Source organism: Zalophus californianus, chromosome 1 (assembly GCF_009762305.2).
Source record: "Zalophus californianus isolate mZalCal1 chromosome 1, mZalCal1.pri.v2, whole genome shotgun sequence".
NCBI lineage: Eukaryota > Metazoa > Chordata > Mammalia > Carnivora > Otariidae > Zalophus > Zalophus californianus.
Genome location: NC_045595.1, coordinates 161,372,112 through 161,395,994, shown reverse-complemented (window position 1 = coordinate 161,395,994; position 23,883 = coordinate 161,372,112). Strand labels below are relative to the sequence as shown.

At 41.8% G+C, this 23,883-nt stretch overlaps 1 protein-coding gene across 1 annotated transcript in view; it reads right to left on the bottom strand.

Annotated features, from left to right (window-relative positions):
• MORC1 (MORC family CW-type zinc finger 1) overlaps positions 1-23,883 on the bottom strand; it is a 171,955-nt gene that overhangs the window by 853 nt on the left and 147,219 nt on the right. Inside the window, exons 24-27 of the mRNA XM_027581731.2 lie at positions 22,931-23,077; positions 15,296-15,383; positions 13,662-13,715; positions 2,462-2,656 (exon numbers count right to left, since the gene is read on the bottom strand). Of these exons, the coding sequence (XP_027437532.2) occupies positions 2,462-2,656; positions 13,662-13,715; positions 15,296-15,383; positions 22,931-23,077 (484 nt within the window). The remainder of the gene's footprint in view (positions 1-2,461; positions 2,657-13,661; positions 13,716-15,295; positions 15,384-22,930; positions 23,078-23,883) is intronic.

The following is a 23,883-nucleotide window of genomic DNA, read 5'->3' as shown; positions in this document are numbered from 1 at the left end:
CTTTGCTCCCCACCCCTCCTTGTGCTCTCTCTCTCACTCAAATAAAGAAATTCTTTAAAATAAAAGTTCATTATTCTTTAGCCTTCTAGGCAAAACAGATGAGTAGGCAGATTTTGATTTCTCTGCCGTTTCTCTTCCTCTGCAGCATCTTTACCCCCAACCCTTGGCTTGCCGCCCTCCTCTGTCTCCTTTTCTCTCCTTTCCCCCAGTTCTCTATTTGGGCAATTTCATACTCTCCTTCCCTGGGCTGCTTAGTCCAGGAACAGCTGGACAAATGCTCCCTCTTTACAGAATTAAATCTCACTCCCTCAAGCCCAGCCATGGGCTTAACCTGCTCTCCAACCTGGGCTGATGGATAAGAGAATTTTGAGAAAGGACCTTTCAGAAACAATTCCAGTTTTATGTTGTTCCCAGTCAGTGGCACCACCATCCTAGCTTCTCCATCGCTCACCCGGTTCCATCAACTGTGCTTCTGCTCGGCTCCCTCTGCCCTAGGCCTCAGACAAGGCTGGACTGTACTGAGTCCCAGCTTTGTGACTGGGGCCCTGTACCTACAGACAAGCTCACCTGATAGTCATGTTCACCTAGATTTTCAAACACTCACTGGCCCTGAGCAATGAATGCCCTGTGTGACCCCTTCTGACACTGACAGCTTTCCATCTGCTCAGTTGAGTCTAATCCTTTGACTCTGCTCTGTGCCTGGCAAACCAGACTTCCTTCTAAGGACTTCCGGCTGGTTCTGTCCCCAGCCTCTGCATGGGCCTGCTCGGTCCATCTGCTTTGGGTCCCCCTCATTTCTCATCTCTGCTCTACACCAGTGTAGTTGCTCTGGCAATCAGAGGCAGTAGAAATTGAAATTTGAAGTCAAGGATGAGAGTAAATCTATTTGGGCAAGGAGTCCTTTGAGTACCTCTCCAATGATACTAGATATACTCTACGGGCTAAAGCCCCCTTGCCTCCTTACCAAACTTTGTGAATAAAACAAATTAGTAGAACTTCTCTGGCTACTGTGCAGGAAACCCAGGGGTTTGGCATAGAAGGAAGAGCAAATCATTATTCTTTCATGTTTTTCTCCTAGCCATACTTAGATGTGCTATTATGAAAACCAATAATTTTTTTAAATTTTATTTTATTATGTTATGTTAGTCACCATACATTACATCACTAGTTCTTAATGTAGTGTTCCATGATTCATTGTTTGCATATAATACCCAGTGCTCCATTCAATACGTGCCCTCCTTAATACCCAAAAACCAGTAATTTTTATGAACTTTGATATGGAGTAGTATTCGATTTTTATGATACAGAATTTCTTTGGTCTCTCGAGTTTTTGTTAGTAGAACAACCATCATCGCTGAAACTGTACCATGGTGCCAAGCTCTGTATCAGACCTTTCACACATAAAAGCATTTGCCACCCTTTACAGCCATAAGAACCACAAGAGCTGTTGCCTAGGCCACCTAAGGCAGGGGGAGGGTGGTATCATTTTTGCTGTATACTTAAATTAAGCAGAAATATTTTCTGAGTTTCATTTTGTACTTAATAATATACAAGAAATCCCAAAGAACCCAAAAGACGTATATTTTGTGAAGGAGAAATGGATTTACCTTGAAATGTTCACAGCCAGTCGACTGGAACCCAGGTGGCCTGGCTTCAAAGCCCATGCTCATCACGCACTATCCTGATGTGTGCACGTTTCCTGGTCTCTCCCTAACTCCCTTTCCTGGGCAAGGTAACCCTCCACTCAGTCAGGGCTCTCCATGGGGCACTCAGCTCCTGCCCTCTCACCTTGTATGGCCCAGGAAGGCCCTGTCTCCTGTCCCAGACTCAGGGCCTGTGTCTGAGTACAAAATACCATGTGCTTCCTAGGCTCACTGTTGATTTCTCCATTTATTTCTAGCATCTACGGAAAGACTCTTCAACCATGGCTATACATATTTTAATTTTTTATGGATTATATCCAGCATTTCTACATGCTGTAGAAAGAAGATGGACTTTCCCTCATTAGCTCAATCCATCACAGGAGGCCTGTTCTGTATGCGTTCGTCCATCCAAACAAGATGAACAGCATACTTACACAATGTTTCCTGACCTCTCTAACCTCTCCTCAAAGACTAGAAGAGCCCATTTTTAATTATGTATTGAGATAAAAATTAAAATGCTTTGCTGACTGATAAAATTAGAAAAAATTTCCTACTGGAAATACACTGTTGAGGAGACAGGGTTGATCAAACTCTACCAACAGCACAAGCAAAAGTTCTGATTTTTGTGAGAGAGAATAACAGACCTTTTAAAAATGTTCTCATGTGTACTTTCAAAGTTCATTTATTTACGATTTCAATATCCTTATAGGGAGAGCAGGGCTATGTTAAATGACCTGACCGAAACCAGCAGGTGGATGACCTAGCTTAGTGCTCTCTCCACAAAGTACATTCCTACTACTCCAAATTTTGTTACTTACCAGCTGGAGTTTCTGCAATAGTGCGGCCAGTTTTACCCGAAGATTATTCAGTTTATCTTCAGTAATTTTTCTTTTTTCTTCACATTGTCCCAGAGATATTTCATTAACCACTCCTCTCTGATTTGTATCATAGATAATGGACTGCATTTTTCTCTTTAGTTCTCTTTCATATTGGACCATGTAAACATTCTGGATCTGGGAATGTTTTTAAAAACAGTTTTAGTATATTTTTCAAGTATTACTTTTCCCCCTAATATCAGAAAGTGATTTCATATTCCAGTTCTGCACATATGTACCAAGTGTCGACTCTACACCTGTGTATGAAATTTAAGACACGGAGACACCCTGAAGGAACCTGCAATCTGATGGAAGAGGAAGAAAGACCAGGAAAAACGTCTGATACTCCAGTAACTATGAGGATGGGAGAAGTACACCACGGTGAGCTTGGAGACCCTCACTTTGAAATGGAAAAAGAATCCAGTCGTGGTTGGAAATTTCTGCCCACCAGTGATGTCAGAGTGTAAAAGGCACAAAGGGGGTGGCTGGTAGTGACCCCCTCTCCACAGCATCAGAACTCACAGGCAATGACAGAATGGCAGGCCACACAGGGCTTTGCTGGCAGATGATGGCGTGTTATTTAGAACTCATGTCTGTAGCATCTGAAAAGCACAGAAGCTACAGTCAGAGGAATTCCCGTCCTGTCACTTTCTTTGGGTCCCTTGTCCTGATGCAAAGAATATGGTTGTTGACATACACATGTGACCCTTGCTAATTCGAGTCTTGGTTGTTTCCCACGAGTTCATGTTGTGACCAAGGCACTCACAGAGTAAAAGAGGGAATGGAGAAGCCAAACGCTCCAATTTCAAAATGACATGAATCGCTTGTGTCAACATTTGGAGAGGGCCGGGGGATATTCTGAGAAAAGAGATACAGAGCAAATCCTGTTTTGATACACGTATGAAGGTTTCTGAAATAAGGAGATTGTTGTGTTCTGATATGACTGGGCTGCTAGGAAAACTGTAAGATGGTCTCCTTTGTCTTCTGGGTCTACCCTTGCCCGCCCCCATCACCATATTCACTAATACCTACAGACCCCTCCCAGACACTGTCCTTATCAGCCCATTTAAACATCCATTTCTCCTCTTTCTATAAAATCCTTTAAACAAACAAAAACCTCTAAATATACTGAATTCCATTTAACATTCACGAACCACCTCCTAAATTCAAGGCACTGAATTTTGTTATAGGTGACACAAAGATACAGAAGATCCAGTCCTTGGCCTCAAGAAGCTTCCAGTCTATAGAATGAGATAATATAAGTATGCAAATATTGTGTCTTATGGGAGAAGGTGCAAGGTGCCCCCAAGCAAGGCACAGATATTATTAGAGTTGAGAGAGGGTACGAATTCCCCATTAAAAAGCATTAAGCTACTTAAAGTACTTGACTTTATTGGATTAATATCAGTACCTTATCCTCCAATTATTTATGCTTTTTTTAAAAATATTTTTATATATTTATTTATTTGAGGGAGAGAAAGAACGAGCAGGGGTAGGAGCAGAGGACGAGGGAAAAGCAGACTTCCTGCTGAGCCTGGCCCTCACGGACTCAATCGCAGGACCCTGATGTCATGATCTGAGCTGAGGGCAGATGCTTCACTGACTGAGCCACCCATGAGCCCTTATTTATGCTTTTCATGTGTTATTAATTAAGAGGAGTAATTGGACTCTGAATGTAAATGGGCTAAATGCCCCAATCAAAAGATACAGGGTATCAGATAAAAAACAAGACCCATCGATATGCTGTCTGCAAGAGACTCATTTTAGACCCAAGACACCTCCAGATTGAAAGTCAGGGGGTGGAAAACCATTTACCATGCTAATGGACACCAAAAGAAAGCTGGGGTGGCAATCCTTATATCAGACAAATTAGATTTTAAACCAAAGACTATAATAAGAGATGAGGAAAGACACTATATCATACCTAAAGGGTCTATCCAACAAGAAGATCTAACAATTGTAAATATCTATGCCCCTAACATGGGAGCAGCCAATTATATAAGCCAATTAATAAGAAAAGCAAAGAAACACATCAACAACAATACAATAATAGTAGGGGACTTTAACACCCTCCTCACTGAAATGGACAGATCATCTAAGCAAAAGATCAACAAGGAAATAAAGACTTTAAATGACACACTGGACCAAATGGACTTCGCAGATATATTCAGAACATTCCATCCCAAAGCAACAGAATACACATTCTTCTCTAGTGCCCATGGAACATTCTCCAGAATAGATCACATCCTAGGTCACAAATCAGGTCTCAACCAGTACCAAAAGATTGGGATCATTCCCTGCGTATTTTCGGACCACAATGCTTTGAAACTAGAACTCAATCACAAGAGGAAAGTGGGAAAGAACTCAGATACATGGAGGCTAAAGAGCATCCTACTAAAGAATGAATGGGTCAACCAGGAAATTAAAGAAGAATTTAAAAAATTCATGGAAACAAATGGAAATGAAAACACAACTGTTCAAAATCTTTGGGATGCAGCAAAGGCAGTCCTAAGAGGAAAGTATATAGCAATACAAGCCTTTCTCAAGAAACAAGAAAGGTCTCAAATACACAACCTAACCCTACACCTAAAGGAGCTGGAGAAAGAACAGCAAATAAAGCCTAAACCCAGCAGGAGAAGAGAAATAATAAAGAGCAGAGCAGAAATCAATGAAATAGAAACCAAAAGAACAGTAGAACAACAGATCAACGAAACTAGGAGCTGGTTCTTTGAAAGAATTAATAAGATTGATAAACCACTGGCCAGACTTATCAAAAAGAAAAGAGAAATGACCCAAATAAATAAAATCATGAATGAAAGAGGAGAGATCACAACCAACACCAAAGAAATACAAACAACCAGAAGAACATATTATGAGCAACTCTATGCCAACAAATTAGATACTCTGGAAGAAATGGATGCATTCCTAGAGATGTATCAACTACCAAAACTGAACCAGGAAGAAATGGAAAACCTGAACAGACCTATAACCACTAAGGAAATTGAAGCAGTCATCAAAAATCTCCCAACAAACAAGAGCCCAGGGCCAGATGGCTTCCCAGGGGAATTCTACCAAACACTTAAAGAAGAATTAGTACCTATTCTTCTGAAACTGTTCCAAAAAATAGAAATGGAAGGAAAACTTCCAAACTGGTTTTATGAGGCCACCACTACCTTGATCCCAAAACCAAAGACCCCATCAAAAAGAAGAATTACAGATCAATATCCCTGATGAACATGGATGCAAAAATTCTCACCAAAATACTAGCCAATAGGATCCAACAGTACATTAAAAGGATTATTCACCACAACCAAATGGGATTTATTCCTGGGCTGCAAGGTTGGCTCAACATCCACAAATCAACCAATGTGATACAATACATTAATAAAAGAAAGAACAAGAACCATATGATCCTCTCAATAGATGCAGAAAAAGCATTTGACAAAGTACAGCATCTTTTCTTGATCAAAACTCTTCAGAGTATAGGGATAGAGGGTACATACCTCAATATCATAAAAGCCATCTATGAAAAACCCACAGTGACTATCATTCTCAATGGGGAAAAATGGAGAGCTTTCCCGCTAAGGTCAGGAAAATGGCAGGGATGTCCACTATCACCACTGCTGTTCAACATAGTATTAGAAGTCCTAGCCTCAGCAATCAGACAACAAAAAGAAATCAAAGGCATCCAAATCGGCAAAGAAGAAGTCAAACTCTCACTCTTTGCAGATGATATGCTACTTTATGTGGAAAACCCAAAAGACTCCACCCCAAAACTGCTAGAACTCATACAGGAATTCAGTAAAGTGGCAGGATATAAAATCAATGCACAGAAATCAGTGGCATTCCTATACACCAACAACAAGAGAGAAGAAAGAGAAATTAAGGAGTTGATCTCATTTACAACTGCACCCAAAACCGTAAGATACCTAGGAATAAATCTAACCAAAGAGGCAAAGAATCTGTATTCAGAAAACTATAAAATATTCATGAAAGAAATTGAGAAAGACACAAAGAAATGGAAAAATGTTCCATGCTCATGGATTGGAAGAACAAATATTGTGAAGATGTCAATGCTACCTAGAGCAATGTACACATTTAAGGCAATCCTTATCAAAATACCATCCACTTTTTTCAAAGAAATGGAACAAATAATCCCAAAATTTGTATGGAACCAGAAAAGACCCCAAATAGCCAGAGAATGTTGAAGAAGAAAAGCAAAGCTGGTGGCATCACAATTCTGGACTTCAAGCTCTATTACAAAGCTGTCATCATCAAGACAGTATGGTACTGGCACAAAAACTGACACATAGATCAATGGAACAGAATAGAGAGCCCAGAAATGGACCCTCAACTCTATGGTCAACTCATCTTCGACAAAGCAGGAAAGAATGTCCGATGGCAAAAAGACAGTCTCTTCAACAAATGATGTTGGGAAAATGGGACAGCCACATGCAGAAGAATGAAACTGGACCATTTCCTTACACCACACACTTTAAAAATAGACTCAGAATGGTTGAAAGGCCTAAATGTGAAATAGGAGTCCATCAAAATCCTAAAGGAGAACACAAGCAGCAACCTCTTCGACCCTAGCCGCAGCAACTTCCTCCTAGAAACATTGCCAAAGGCAAGGGAAGCAAGGGCAAAAATGAACTATTGGGACTTCATCAAGATAAAAAGTTTTTGCACAGCAAAGGAAACAGTGAATAAAACCAAAAGACAACCGACAGAATGGGAGAAAATATTTGCAAATGACATATCAGATAAAGGGCTAGTGTCCAAAATCTATAAAGAACTTACCAAACTCAACACCCAAAGAACAAATAATCCAATCAAGAAATGGGCAGAAGACAGGAACAGACATTTTTCCAAAGAAGACATCCAAATGGCCAACAGACACATGAAAAAGTGCTCAGCATCTCAGTATCAGGGAAATCCAAATCAAAACCTCAATGAGACACCACCTCACACTAGTCAGAATGGCTAAAATTAACAAGTCAGGAAATGACAGATGTTGGCAGGGATGTGGAGAAAGGGGAACCCTCCTACACTGTTGGTGGAAATGCAAGCTGGTGCAGCCACTCTGGAAAACAGTATGGAGGTTCCTCAAAAAGTTGAAAATAGAGCTACCCTATGGCCCAGCAACTACACTACAGGGTATTTACCCCAAAGATACAAATGTAGTGATCCAAAGGGGTATGTGCACCCCGATGTTTATAGCAGCAATGTCCACAATAGCCAAACTGTGGAAAGAGCCAAGATGTCCATCGACAGATGAATGGATAAAGAAGAGGTGGTGTATATATATACAACGGAATATTATGCAGCCATCAAAAGGAATGAAATCCTGTTATTTGCAATGACATGGATGGAACTGGAGGGTATTATGCTAAGCGAAATAAGTCAATCAGAGAAAGACAAGTATCATATGATCTCACTGATATGAGGAATTCTTAATCTCAGGAAACAAACTGAGGGTTGCTGGAGTGGTGGGGGGTGGGAGGGATGGGGTGGCTGGGTGATAGACATTGGGGAGGGTATGTGCTATGGTGAATGCTGTGAATTTGTAAGACTGTTGAATCACAGACCTGTACCTCTGAAACAAATAATACATTATATGTTAAAAAAAAGAAGAAGATAGTAGGAAGGGGAAAATGAATGGGGGGGAATTGGAGGGGAAGACAAACCATGAGAGACTATGGACTCTGAGAAACAAACTGAGGGTTCTGGAGGGGTGGGGGTTGGGGGACGGGTTAGCCTCGTGATGGGTATTAAAGAGGGCACATATTGAATGGAGCACTGGGTGTTATATGCAAACAATGACTCATGGATCTATAACAGCATCAAAAACTAATGATATAATGTATGGTGATTAACATAATAAATTTTTTTAAAAAAAGAGGAGTATTTGAGAGCAGGAACCCAAATACCCTTCCAGAGTGGCAAACACTTGCCAATATGTGTGTATTCACAAACACATATACCCACACACACAATGTATTCCATTAAAGGTGAGACTTAATGGTGAGATTTGTGGATTGCCATGAAAGAAATCTTAGATTTTTAGAGTCTCAAACTGCCTGGACACTTGTGTGGGGACACCAAGAATTAATGCGATGCTGAAATCCTTGGCCTGCCTCTGCCAGTTCTTACCTTATTTCCCTGAGTTGTGGGCCTCATTCTTCCAGGAAAACACCAAGCTCATTCCTGCCTCAAGCCCTTCACCCTTGCTGCTTTCTCTGTTCAGTGAGTTCAAGCCCAACCTCCACAAGGCTCACTGCTTGCCTCAGGTCTGTGCTAAAACATGGCTCAGGTACCGCTTGCTCTGAAATAGGCTGCCCCTTCCCCAACATGCACCGTCACAGTCTACCCCCGGGCCCTGCACAATTATTTTATGTTTATTTACGTGTTTAGTAGCTATCATTATGTGATGTTACATTATGGTCTGTTATCTGTCTTTCCTCTAGAACGTAACCCCAATGTAAAAAAGCACTGGTTTTGTTCACCCCCTGTATTTCCCATGTGTGCCACACTGTTGGCACTAAATGCGGAGAATTAGCAGAGCAGATGTGCAGCGTTCACAGCAAAGGGGTTTTAAGCACACAGGCCAATCCTGACCTGAAATCCAGGCTATGTTCTGAGATCTTGGGGGGATACCCACTTTCAAACATCCTCAATTCAACCCACAAGAAGTTGATGACTTCTGGGCATCTGGGTGGCTCAGTTGGTTAAGCATCTGCCTTCGGCTCAGGTCATGATCCCAGGACCCTGGGATCGAGTCCGTGAGGGCCAGGCTCAGCAGGGAGTCTGCTTCTCCCTCTCCTTCTGCTCCTTCCCCTGCTCGTTCTCTCTGTCCCCCAAATAAATAAATATATAAAAATCTTTTTTAAAAAAGCATAAATAATTGGAGGATAAGTTACTGATATTAATCCATGTACTTTAAGTAGCTTAATGCTCTTTAATGGGGAATCCTGCATCGGGCTCCCTGCTCAGCAGGGAGTGTGCTTCTCCCTCTGACCCTCCCCCCTCTCATGCCCTCTCTCTCAAATAAATAAATGAAATCTTTAAATTAAAAAAAAAGCTGATGACTTCCAATTAAGGCAATAACCACCTCCTCCAGGAAGCTTCATAGATACTTCCGATGGCGGCTTTAGTCAACCCCAGGGAGTGCTGTCCCCCATGGCCAGAAGGTGGAGTAGGGTAAATAATTCAAGGAGGACAGAGTCATAGATAGCTCAGACGTCACCAGTCACACAGAGTTCTTAGTATTCAAAGCTCTAGAACTTCACAGCTTTTGCCACCTGAATGAAAGCCAAGGAACACTTTTTGATAAAAGCAATAGTAGTAAGTAAACAAACCAAGACAAGTAAAATTAAAAAGAAATCTGAAAAACAACATTATTCCTTATCAGCAATAAAAGGAACGTACTATTGATAACACTTGAATGGATGTGAAGGGCATTATGCTAAGTGAATACAGCCAATCAGAAATTGACACATACTATATGACTCCATTTCTACAGCACGACTGAAATGACAAAATGATAGAGATGGAGAACCAATTAGCGGTTGCCTGGAGCTGGGGCACTTGTTTGTGTGCAGTGTGACTATAAAGGAGAGAACCGGAAGATCTCTGTGGTGGTGGGAGTCTGGATCCTGGTTTTGGTGGTGGTTACACAAATCCACACATGCGAATAAAATGAGACACGTATTTCACCAACTTCAGTTTTGTGGTTTTGATATTCTACTATAGTTATATAATTAAGACATAAGCATTGGGAAAAATGGAAAGGTACATGAGACCTCTCTACTGTTTTGTAATTTCCTGTGTGCCTAGAATTACTTCTCAATAAAAAGTTCAGAAGGCAACACTGTTCATACAGTATGACATTAAGGATGTTTATATAGCCCACTATTTTCAAGGTCATACTTAGTCTCTCAAAGTTCACAGCTTTGTAACCAAGCAAACTATATTTCCTTCAAACACTACCAGCCGGTTTCCTGATTTATTCTTCTGCCTTTCTCAGGCTAACATTATCAAGAGGTCTCTATAAAAGGTAGCAATTTTGAGAACTTTCAAAGCTCAATGTAAAAGGACTTTTGGTTGTATTAACCTTGTAATTAGGAGTAGAGAATTGTAACAAGATGAGAGGCTTAGTTCTGCTGGTTAAACCTACTCTTGTAGAGGTATTTGAGGCAGATCAAAAATGGAATTCTTTCCAAACTCCATTAATTCAGAACAGAATTAGGATTTGAGATTTTAATTTTGTGCCTTGAATTTAAAAAGTCAGAGTTCTAGCAGCTCTGGAGCTCCAGAATCCTAACAAGTTAGCACAAAGAAAGTCTGGCCTACAAGATCTATAGATTTTTTACTCTACTTATAGGTATGTGACATGTGTTTATGTGGGCAGGCACTACAGCAGAAACAATCAATCTTGATTCAATGTACAAATGGTAGGGTCTAGATGCATTCAAAGGTACTGATTGAATGCTGGCAGGATACAGAGTTTGATAAGAAAGAATTGCTAACTTCAAGGATTCTATGATCTAGTTAAGGAGAAAATAAAATACAAGAAACAACTACAACACAGGGCGGAAAATTTAATTAATGCTAAAAAAAGTTTTAAGTTTCTCTCAGAACACAGAAAGTCAAGATTAAGTTCACATGGACAGACTGAGGAAGGCTTGAAGTGGAAGGTGACATTGACCAGACCCAACATCGGGTGGGCAGGATTTCAAGAGCCCAACTGCAGACTGGGAGAGTAGACAAGAGTGCTCTGGGGGACAGCATGGGGAAAGGCTCAGAGGTAGGCCAGTCTGGTAGACTGGAACAGTTCCATTTCGGATGGGGCAGATGGTTTGTGAGAGGAAAGAATAAAAGACGGTGGTTTAGGCAAAGTCGTATGGGACCACCTATGTGGTCACAAATCATCTACTATTAATAGTAGTTATGGAAACCAGGGCAAGGTGACCAAAGACATCCGTGACTTATCAAGGATCCTCCTGTGCTTTGATGCAGCTGTCTTTATTAAAAGTACGCAGCTTCAATCAAGTTGCATAGATCTGTCCTCTACATGGATTTCAAAAAAAATGATTTTAATAGTTTTTATAACCATCCACTTAAAATTACCAATCAATAATAAAGTCCTCATGACCAAACAGTTTCACGTTGGGGAAGTCATGTTCACAATGATTCTGTATTTTGCTTGCAACAACATCTCTGTTTCAACAGGAAGTCATGGTCTCCTGACGGTTTATCTGGCTTTGATTCTTTGAATCCCACTTGCCCTAAACATTAAGAGGATTCTACTCATCATTTCTGCTAACACGGTTCACCTTGCGTAAATACTTCCCTTATTCAGTCTGGTCTCCAAACCCAGCCACAACCTGGCTCCGTTACTGATCATACAGATACCAGAAAAATATCACTTAGGAACAGACGTGAAAGACACACATAAGCCTGGATAAACTAAGGTGCGTGACAACCTAATTCTTCGCAAATTTCTAAGTTTCATGGTGTTGAGTATTTAAGTCAGAGATCCCTAACCAGTAAATGAAGATCTATGGGAAGATCCAGGAGCCTGACTAGTAATTCTTGGAACTGGCTGCCACAGACTTCCAGTTGGGACAATTCCTGGTGGGGACACTAAACAACCTGCCCACCATGCACCCCCCCATTCCACTGTCAGCAGCCCCCCATATGCATCTCATCATGCCACATCAAGGTCTCTAGTAAGTAAACAATAATTCTTTTACACCAAAAGGCTGAGAAGCTGTGGTATACATATGGTAAGTTACACACGCAGACCCTGTCACAGGATGAAGGAGGACAGTCTGGGTAAGAGGAAGATGGAAGACAGTGATGCAGAGAACGAGCATGGAGTTGGACACGTCTGGGTTACAATCCTGAATCTGTTACTTACTTGCATCTCGACACTGGACTATTACCTTGCTGACTCTCTCGTTCCTCACTACTAACATAAGATAGTGGCATCTACCTCCCAGTGTTTTGAGGGTTAAAGAGGTATTGGCTTATACAAAAGTTTAGTTTAGTGTCTACCTCTACTGGCCCTTGATCAATCCCTGCTTTACATTCATGGATGAAAATAAGATAGTGCTAGAAATAGGATCAAAAATATATTGAATGAAAACTCTGTCTTGTAATCTAGTTAGGAAATGTGGACAAGCATGTCTTCAGGCTGAAAATGTTCAGTGACTCCTTTTCAATGGACATTATTCAGGAAATAAACTCGCTCTTCAGTTGAACAGTGATGGGAAACCTTCATTTCCATCTGTTTATCACAGTCCAGTAGGCACTCATTCAGAATCATCAGAGGCAAACATATCGACGAGGCTGTGAAATTTAGGCACATCCTACACTTCAAATACTTTGTGATGCAGCCTTTCTAAGAAGGAGTCTGGTTTAGGTTCTAATTTTCATCTCAAGTTTGTCTGGTTATATATCTTTGGGAACTTACTTCGTAGTTCTATTCCACTTATGAAACAAGAATATCCAAATCTATTCCATTCCCTACAAAAGAGATGAGGCGGTGCCCTTCCTTCTGTTTCTGCTTCCCATGATTCCAGGGGTCACCACGCACCTCCTAGTCTTTATAGGTTTGCATGTTATTTTTAGTTTTCCAGAAGATGGCTGTAAGCATAAGTACTTTTAGTAGTATTGCTTTTATAGCTACTTTTATAGTGGAAAAGTCATAAACTTAAAAAACTGTTGACAGGATACTAAAAAACAACAAACAAACAAACAAACAAAACCCCCCTGAGATATCAAACTGTCCAAAATAATTAAAAACTCTAATCTGCAAACGATTTCTGGTTTAGTCCAGTGTCTCAAGGACTTAACCTATTTCTTAAAAACACCGAGCATCATGTATTCTGTTCAAATATAGTCTACTTCCAGTGTCTCATAAGCTTTTTGCTGTGGAAACATTTGCATTTTAAAATTCAAAAAGATGTTGTTTTGTGACATCTGATATGCCACCCATTAATCTTAGTCTTGATAAGAGAATGCAAATTTGATTTCCTTCCCAACCTAACTTTTGGAAATGGGTATTATTTCTCCTTTGGAATATGGGATCATTTAGAATATAAAGGACCACATTTATAAAAAACATTAAAAAGCTTACCTGGTTGAAGCACATTCTCAGCTTTTTGTTTGTCTGCTCCGGGCATTGCTCCAGCTGTTTTTGTAAATAGTAACAGGACAGGATATTAGCTTTTAGAGAATGAGCTGTCCACAGTGGAGCTGGAACGTGCAAGTATCTAGTATAAAAAAACAATCAAAGCCTAGAACTGGCCAACATTGGTACTGGGGGCCTTTTAAGCCTGGGTCCAATTAAATTAATTAAAGTATACCTCACCTTATTCCAAAAAAAGATTAAGGCAGTTTACATAATTAATAAACAACATGGTTAAACAATTGCAGAAGAAAAAAAAAAGTGAAGGAAAAGTAAATGACAAAGATTATTCAAGAGAATGTCAAGAAGGTAGCTGGAGTCTGGGTCTCTGGAATGGGAACACCACAGAAATAGACTGGGGTACTACAGGCATATGGGATAGTATTTAAAGTCACAGACTTGTCTAGGTCACCTGGAAACAGCACTGAACAAAGAGAAGAAAATGGCCCAGCAATGGGCCCTCAAACGTGCCAACATTTAGAAACCAGACAGAGGAGGAACTGAGTTGCCAGCAGAAAAGACGGGAGGAAGGAAAGCAAGAAAATGGGAAGTGTGTTGTCACGGAGGCGACACAAAGAAAGCGGTTCAAGAAGAAAAAATTGGTCAAGTGGGTTGGGCTCTCAGAGGTCAGGTAAGATAAGAGCGACCACTGCATCTGTTAGCCTACAGGTCACTGGTGGCCTCACAACACAGTCCTAGGGAAGTAACAGAGTTGGAACCCTGGCAGGGGGGTGGGGAGGGGCAGGAGGAGGAGGTGAGGGTAGAAGGCGAGGGAGCAGAAACAATAATTATCCATTAGAAAATTAAGGGTTTCTCCCCAGGATCAGACTAAAGCATAAGTCACCTCTGTCAAATAAATTATTTGGTGTTCTTTTCACTAACAGCCTTTCCAGGTATATCCATACTCGCCACAAGCAATGCTGAGCATGAAGGCAGAGAAAGCATCCTCCCACCCTCCTGTACCCCAAGGTTCTTCTGGGCTCCAGGGAGCACCTTCTGGCAGCCCCAGGCCTGCACAGTTCACTCAGCCTCACCACAGCCTGCAGTGACTTAGAGGCCTGCAGACAGCCCGTATGAGCCCAGGTAGCTGAACAGAGTTTTCTTTCTAATCCCATATGGCACTGTCCCTGAAAGGAGGTTTGGTAAATAGAATTTTCTTCATCATTCCCTGTGATGTGTTAGTGATTTTAGTAAGACTAGTGCTCTGGGCACCTGACACGGCTGACCCACCCAGTCCTCACCTCAGCCCACCATAACGGGTGGTTGAGGAACTTGTATCCAAACAACAGAAACTCTTATTTTTGGTGTCATGGAGGGAAGTCAGGGACCATGTCCTGTTTCTTTTCATCTCTGCAACTTTCTGTTCTCAGTAAGATCTTCCCAAAGTTTATCTGAACCTTGGCCACACTGGTTTTAAATGCAGTTTGCATTCTGAGTCATCCATGTGATATAAAGATCCCCATCTTCATTCACTTAAACCATTCTAGGTCCTCCTCCCAGTAACACTTTACAATGTACCTTCAGTGAAGATTAAGGTCAGGCTATTCTGTCATTCCCTCAAAGTTCCAATAAAGCTGGCTTACCTCAAAACTTGCTGCAAGTTCCTCCACAGATGTGTAGCCAAATTCTGACGGTAGCTGATATTTAGGGAAAAAGTACCGAAGAATCTCCCTAGGAATATGAACAGAGCAGAGATGGTGATATACAGGGAGCAAGGACGAGCACTCACCTGTCAGAACTGCTGGGGGTTAAACGTCTTGGCAAAGATGAACATTCACGCCCACCAAACTGTTTTTACCCCTGTCATCAAAGTCTTCCCCAAGAAGCATAGACTGGGGAAAGGGACGTGGGCGTGGCTATAAAGAGGCAACAGGAGGAATCCTCGGGGTGAGGCGACTGTTCTGTATCTTGACTGTGTCCACGCCAACATCCTGTGATAGCGTTACCACCGGGTAAAAGTAGGTAAAGGGTACAGGGCATCTCTCTATATTATTTCTTACAACTTCTTGTGAACCGATACTTATCTTAAAATTAAAAGTTTATTTAAAAAAGAAAGGAAGAAAGAGGAAGAACAAAAGTAGAAAGAAAGGAAGGGAAAGGAAGGGAGAAAGAAAGAGAAAGAGAGAGAGAAAGAGAAAGAAAAAGAAAGAAAGGAAAGGAAAAGAAAAAAGAGAAGAGAAGAGAAAAAAGAAAAGAAATAAGAGTGAGAGGAAGGAAGGAAGCAGGCGGGCAGGCAGAAAGCAGGCACGGGCTCACAACGCCCAACCATAATCAAGCAGCCCAGGAAAGCCCTGCACCTACTTGAGTGTTCTCCTTGCAGAAAACTCAGCATTGCAAAATTTCTGAAGGAAAGACATTGTCTCCTGACATCCCCCCCCCCCCCCCGCCAAAGAAAGCCAAAGAATTCAATTCTCCAGAATAATTCCTTTCATCTGGGGCTCTGCGGCTACTCTTAGAAATCATACATGGACCCTGTTCTTTCCAAACAGTGACTGGCCATCGTTCTGACAGGTGCTTCATCTTGCCAAGAGGCAGTAGCGCCCCGCCCTTGTAGGGTGACAGTTTTCTGGGATTAGTCACCCAGATGATACATATCTCATTCCTGGGAGAATATGAAATCTAGAAATTTATAGTTACTCTATCTTAAAAGTGCATAGAGTGTTTTTGTGTTGAAGGGTTCTAAGAACCTCATGTATATCATCCAAGGGATTTACAAAACTTTTCAACTGTAAAATAATATGGCACACAAAAGATAAAATAGCTGTTTCTTACATAATTTATATTCCGAGTTTTTTAAGAATATTATGTTTTAACATTCATTTATAGTTTCAAGGAAATTCAATTCAAACATTAAAAATCCTCAGCACTACACAACGTCAACTATAACACACACATTCACACTCCTCAGAATTATTTGCCCGGTTAGTAAGAAGGTGAGTGAATTCTGGGCATTTGAGATGAGCAGAAATCAGATGGGATGGAGAACAGAGCTGCAAGTGGAGTCCCGAGCAATGGTGACCTGTGGTCACCGCTAGGGCTGGTTTGGTGGGGCAGAAGCGGGGAGAGGTCTTTTACACAAACCAGCCCCTTCTCTCTCTAACTCCAGCCTCCCTTCCCCCAACACATGGTTCGAGCCTCTCCTGAGCAACAGTCCTTGTCATGGTGGGTATAAATGCTTTGGGGTTTAGATTCAGAGCATATCAGCCATCTTCTGAGGAGGTGCTTCCAGAGAAGCAAATTTTAGGTGGTGGTAGCACTGGGTTGGGACTGAGAGAGGGTGAAGGGGCAGGCTAGGGGAGAAAAAAGTTCTGGATTAGTTCTGAATTATTCTCAACCTTGGCAATCTCTGCATCAGAATTTACACCACACATCATCTATTGTCTAAATAATTTCTCACACAAACATACTAATATTTCGAAAGCTAGATACCATTTTAAAATAAAACACAACTTTATATAAAAGTTTTACAGCTTCTGCCATGTTGTATTTTCTCAATACGCTCAAGCCCGATAGTCCCCCAGATATTCCCTGAACCCCACCACCACATAGCTTTTACCCGGTGGCCCCTGCCAGAGCCTGGCATCTGCCCCCATGCTAGGAACCCACATGTTCTTATTTCCTGGAATCCAGCCTCATGGGAATGCAGGCAGGGAAGTAAGCTTTTCTAGGACAGTGTGATGAATGCTGGGATGAGAATGGGAATGCAGCGCTATGGGCAAGGAGATGAGGGGCCCTCCCCATGATGGGGAGCCCCAGAGGAGGAGGAGGACTTAGCCAGCTGTGGGGCAGGAGGGTGGGGGCGCAGGAAGCATGCATTCCCGGCCACTGCACTACATGCTGGGGACAAGTATTTTCTGGCAAGAGTGAGCCCCCTGGTCACATTCAACCACTCTTTATAAAGTGCTGGAAGTGTACTAAGTGCTACTCTATGCTTGATATATGTAACTTCATGTCATCTTTATGGAAACTCTTTGGTTGAGGAGTTATTCTTACTTTGAGACTCTCTGGTTTCCTGATGATTAAGGACCTCTCCCCCACCCCCCGCAACAGGCCCTAGCAGGTGCACTCTCCTTTGTCTCTCTCTCCCCCAGGGTCTCTGCTTTCTGCCTTTGACTCTCTCTTCCCCAGAGCTGCTGCTAATTAGCTTTTCCCTCGGGGATTCTGTCCCATAAGACCGACAAGACAGAGGACAAATTATACAGCTCCTGCGGTCTCCAAGCACAAACACACGGACCTTCCTTTTCCTGAAAGATTAATTCAGAAAAACCTTTAGATGCTGTTAGGAAACTGTAAGACACCAAAAATGGCAGAAGCAGGGTCTGAATGTAGTTAAGAACTCTTAGAAAATTTCTTCATGTATTGTCTTGAGTCCCTTTCTTCACTGGCACCCCTTGCTGGTATCTTCTTTTGTTCCTGAGGGTGTATCAAACCTCCCTCCGCTCACAAACTTCAGGTTTCCCTTAGGACATAGTGATCCTCTAATCCAGGGAACGTGCTGCCAGGAGTGTGCCAGGAGGCGTTCAGCACCAAACTGCAGGAATAAAGTGGTGTCTGTTCACTGGTAGCCACTGAGTCAGATGGATACCGTGCACATGGGGGATTCGTGAATCACATGCCACCTTCTCAACAGGACTCTTGTCCCACAGGAACAGCCCTTCTTCCCTTGGAGCATCTACTCACAGCTCTGCTCTCAGACTTGATAATAAAATCAGGAACACGTCTTTGTTCCTCTGTCTCTCTTCTCAAGACTTTAAGAAAGAAATAGCCTAAAGATCTTCCAGAGCTGTTACTAGCATCCAGGATTATAGGAGGTCCTCGGCTAGGATGCCCATCTCAGCTGAATTCCTATAAAATCCATCCCCAAATCTGCAAGTCCAAACTGGAAGTTTTTTAAAGAGTTCAACCAGGTGAGCTACAACCCTGAGTCAGCGCTGTTTCTATCCGTGATGGCCAAGCTTGGAAGCACTGCCGCTGAGGGTCATTTCCTTTTCACTCTCCAGTCCCACTCCCTTCCCAACAGAGTAGCTTTTTATTAAGAAAAATCTCCCACTTGCATTAATACAGCTCCATTCCCTCTAGACATGAGCAGGAAAACACCGAAGTACCTGGTCATCCAGCTGCTCTTTTTAAAAAGTAACCAAGTTCACAAGCCTGGTCTTGGCTAAGAAAAAGAGCAAGCCTCTTACTTGAGGTAGCTTGAAACTCTCTTCTCCAACCCAGTAAAAAAGAGAAAGATGACGATGAACAGAAATGGCATAGCTTCATTTCGTAAAACCTGGAGTCAGATCACGTTTTTTGACAGACCCCCAACTGCTCGTGTATTTACTCTTGTGGGTTTTTTTCTTGCTTCAATAACTGGCAGCCACCTGTAACAAGGGACTTCCTTTTTAAAACTTATTTTTGATACTTTTAAAATTTAAGCTAACACAAAGCATGTTTGGGCTTTTACGGAGTTGAAATAAATGAAGTCTGCCTCATTATCAAGTCTACACACACAACAATGAACTGAAACAAGGCATCGGAGGGTTAGCAGTTCAAAGCAAGGACTGGGAGACTGTCAGGATTGAAATTCCAGCTCTACCACCCAAGAGTTATGTAATGCTGGGCAGATTACTCAACCTCCACCAACCTCAATTTTCTCATCCGTAAAATGGGGATAATAAAAATCTAATTATCAGGTTGTTGAAAGGTTTAAGTGAGTTAACATATGCAAAGCCCTTAAGACAGTGCCTGGCACACAGGAAGTGCATAATAAATACATATTATTATTGTCATTACCATTGAGAGTGACTTGAGATTTAATACTACTCTAATTTTAGGACCATCTAATACAATTTAACAGTCTGGATCTGAGTTTAGCTCATCTACCTCTGACTTAACACAACTCAGTCATACCCCATAATCTGAAAATATTTTAACATCCAGCAATACTACTCACTGCATTTTACATTAATCCCTCTCAACTTTATGAAAAGTATTCTTTGAGGGGCCCTTGGATGGCTCAGTCAGTTAAGAATCCGACTCTTGATCTCAGTTCAGGTCTTGATCTTAGGGTCATGAGTTCTAGCCCTGCACTGGGCTCCATACTGGGCATGGAGGCTACGAAAAAAAAAAAAAAGGTATTCTTTGAATACCTACTAATATACGCTAGACACGGTGTGGAAAATCCAATCTGTTTTCAAAGATGTTACTATATTTGGGGATTAAATAAACTAATACACATAAAACAAAAAGTAACATAAGTCAGGAAACACTAAACTGAGCATGATCAGGTAACGAAAATGAACAATGAAAACTACTATTTTTATTAATTTATTCCATTAACATGACATAAACAGAAGTGGCGGGACTCTACTTTGGCAGTGTGGAAAGGGATAAGGCTGAGGTCATGTCCAGAGTGAACCATGTGGAGGGAAAGGGCTCTATCGACTCTCTTTATCATGTGACAAGCCAGGCAAATCTCTTGAGGGATGGTCAGTGTAAAGCACATGCAACCCTCCACGTTCTACACAATCACAATCAGCCACAATCCTCATGCCCTGAGACATGTGAAGCCTAGTTACACAAGGAATAACACGTGGACCAGATACAGAATAGTGCAGCACAGGGGGTAAGAATAACAAAGAAGATAAGAAATCTGTTTCATCAGTGAAATGTGAGAAAACATACTACATGCTGCTAAAGGTGAAAGAGAAGATTGATAAATGAGGAGCTCATTGTGTTCCAGTTAAACTTTGTGTTCTGTACAATTCTTTTTCCACTTAATATTTTTGTAAAACAATCACCACAAAAAAATGCAAGCCAGTACCAAAAAGAGCTGATTTATTAATACATTTGGCTTTCAGAGTGTTCAGTTGATAATAGCGTGATGATTTCAAGCACCAAAAATTCTACACGTTCATTAGGGAGATGGTTTCCGGGAAATTTTAATTTTCTAGTGATGCCTAATTATAGAAGTGAATGTACTTTAATGTCTTAGTACACTCAATCACATTATCCCCTTTTTGATCGCATGTAACATTAAAATTAATAGTAATGATACACTTAAATGCAAGAACAAAGATGAGCCAAGGAAAAAATTAGGAAAATGATGATACACAGTGGCGCACCCAAACTCTGCTGCAACACCACCAGACAAGGCTCTGCAGATCTCAGTGTGGAGAACAGCGAAGGGTGTGTGTGTATGTGTGTGTGTGTGTGTGTGTGTGTTAAAATGTATACATGTATACAAACACACACATATATATATACACATACATATATACGTTTCTGTATGTATATGCACCTGTGTCTGTGTGTGTATACAGTGGTTCAGAGCACGAGACGACAAATCAGGGAGCCTCGGCTTAAACCCAGCCCTGTCCTAGTAGCTGTGTAATTGTGACTTTGGGTGTATTAGTTTCTCTAAGCTTCAGTTTCTTCATCCATTTAAAAAAAAAGAATAATATCAACCTCGTAAGTCTGTGGGAGTTGGGGGCTAAGATATACATGATACTTGGGTGAGCCTAAAATATAATAACAGCTCCAAAATGATAGCTATTATTATCAAGAAGCAATATCCCAGTCATTGGACATGTGGGCACATTCCTGTATATAATTTATTGCATACCACCCGGTGTTAGCGCTCAACTGACATGCTTGAATCTTGGAACCAGTAAGGAAAAAACCAGGATTCAAATCTACGGCTACCCTACTTCAAAACTGAGGAGCTTACGTATTACTTCTGGACAAATGCTGACAGAACTGGCTGGAGAATCCCATTCTTGAGGGACTATACCATAGACCATGTCAGTATGAGACTGAATATCCATCCAGATCACTGGATTAGTGGCCTTTTTCAACTTCATAACATCTGTACAACACTGAGGTCTGACCTGCTTCCATCCCATCCCCAGGCTAGTGGAGGCTTGCCAACTCAGGTACCAGGGCAGATTTAGTGATCAAAACTTAAATGTTAAGAAATGTAGCACTCCAGCTTCATTTCTTGGTCAACAACTTGTCTCTGGATCCCTAGTATCATTAGTGAAGATGTGCCCTGATGCAAAGTCCAAGCAGATCCACCTATGCATAAACAAGAGTGCCTCCTCCTTTCTCCTAGGGCAGGACAGATGCTGGGAGTGTGTTTTTAAGGGACAGGGGGGACCTTCATGTCCATGTATGCAGAGCCCCACAGCCCTGGATGTTGCCGCAGAAACTTCCATAAAGTCCAGGACAACTGCAGAATTGAGTTCAAGGCCTATAGTGGTTTGCAGTCTCCTTTCACACACAAGACCAAAGCCTGGGCCTGAGTGGAAGTTGTAGTTACCTTTCTCTTTGCCAACTCTCTAATTCCATTCTTTGCCAACTCTCTACTTCAGGAAGTTTTTGCAGTCGCTCACTGATTAGAAAGTCAAAGTCACAGTCCACACGGAAAATACGATTCTAGCTAGGGCATGTGGTGTGTTCTCCTTGGCCAAAAGCCTCTTACTTTACAACACAGGACACTCGCAGGCTATGAACCCTAACCAAACCAACTGGCTCCACTAATTCCGTGGTGCTCTTCCTCCCTTTCCCTCTGTTACCTATTTTAGAGCACTCTTGTGTATACTAACTTCTTTGGCTTCCTTTCATTGGTCCCTAGTTGGAAAAATTCTGATTCCTGGACTTTATTCCATCTCTGTCTGCATCCTTTGAGAACTGAGATCCAAACATCTAAATCCCTCATTTACCCTGCCCACAAATGTTAACCTCCTACACGGAGCCAGAAAGTAAAACTCAATTTCCCTCGGTAAGTTTAGTATCGAAAGCTACTTTAGTATCTAAAGTATCCAAAAGGAGACTTTTCAGAAGGCCATTACAAATGTCATGAGGGTCCTCACCAGGCAAAAATCAAAGAAATAAAAAACAAAAGAGGAAGGAATGGAGGGAGGGAGGAAGAAATTCAGTTAGAATTCTTCATAACATCCAGGAGAGAACTAACATTCCCCCATCCTGCCAGACCACGTGACAGGCCACCTGCGGACGGGCAGTTAGTGCCTGTAGTTCTATTTCAAGAGACATTTAACCTGTGGTATATCTGTAGCCGTATAGTTAGGAGACAAGTCATAAAGTCATTCTATTGACTCTTCTTGATAACTTTACCACTCCATGGGGCGGGGGGAGGAGAAAAAAGACCAGGAGTCGTCACTGCTTAGAACGTTCAACAAAACGCATGGGAATATGTTAGCAAATACCTTTACCTTAAATTAGATGCCAGTTTTCTTACAGTTTCCCTGACAGATGTGCTTTGAGAAGACTCTCTCAGTAAAGCAGCAACGTGACAATGTCCACTCACAGAGAAGCTGGTGTTGTGTCCAGGACTTGGACTTAAATCTTCCATCGGTGCACTGTGCAAAAAACAAACCGAGGCTTATGATTTCAAAGCAGGAATCGTATTAGGTACCAATGAATTCAGAAACATTAATAGATGACAAATGAAATGTTAATACACAACAAAAAGGAGAGCAAGGCCATAAATGTCATGCTAAAAACTGTCATTTAGGGAGTTATAGAAAATCCATTCTCAACTAGAAAAATTACTATTTATTCCTGACAAATCTTGTTTCAAGGTTTTTGGGGGAGCCACAATTAAACAGAATTGGCGATAATGTATTCTTTTTTTTTTTTAAGATTTTATTTGTTTATTTGACAGAGAGAGAGAGAGAGAGACACAGTGAGAGAGGGAACACAAGCAGGGGGAGTGGGAGAGGGAGAAGCAGGCTTCCCGCTGAGCAGGGAGCCCGATGCGGGGCTCGATCCCAGGACCCTGGGATCATGACCTGAGCCGGAAACGACTGAGCCACCCAGGCGCCCCGCCGTAATGTATTCTTAACAACAGTAGTCACATACTATTTGTCTCATTTGCTGAAAGAGGCTTTTAAACCAAAGCTCTATGTTAGCCTGGGGGAAGGTATATACAGAAATAAAACAAAAAGGGGCAAAGTCAGTTGAAAGAACTATTTAGTCAAGATCTAAAGGAAAAAGGGTGTTCCAGGTGAAGTGTAGTGATCCTGGGTAGAAATGAAGCAGGGCCGCTGGGGTGGAGTGTGTGGGAAACGGGGCGGGGTGGAGGGGGAGGTGGCGCTGGCGCCCTGGGCCAGGGGCGGGAACTGGAGTTTATTCTAAGCAGAGCAGGTACTACCATTGAAGGGTT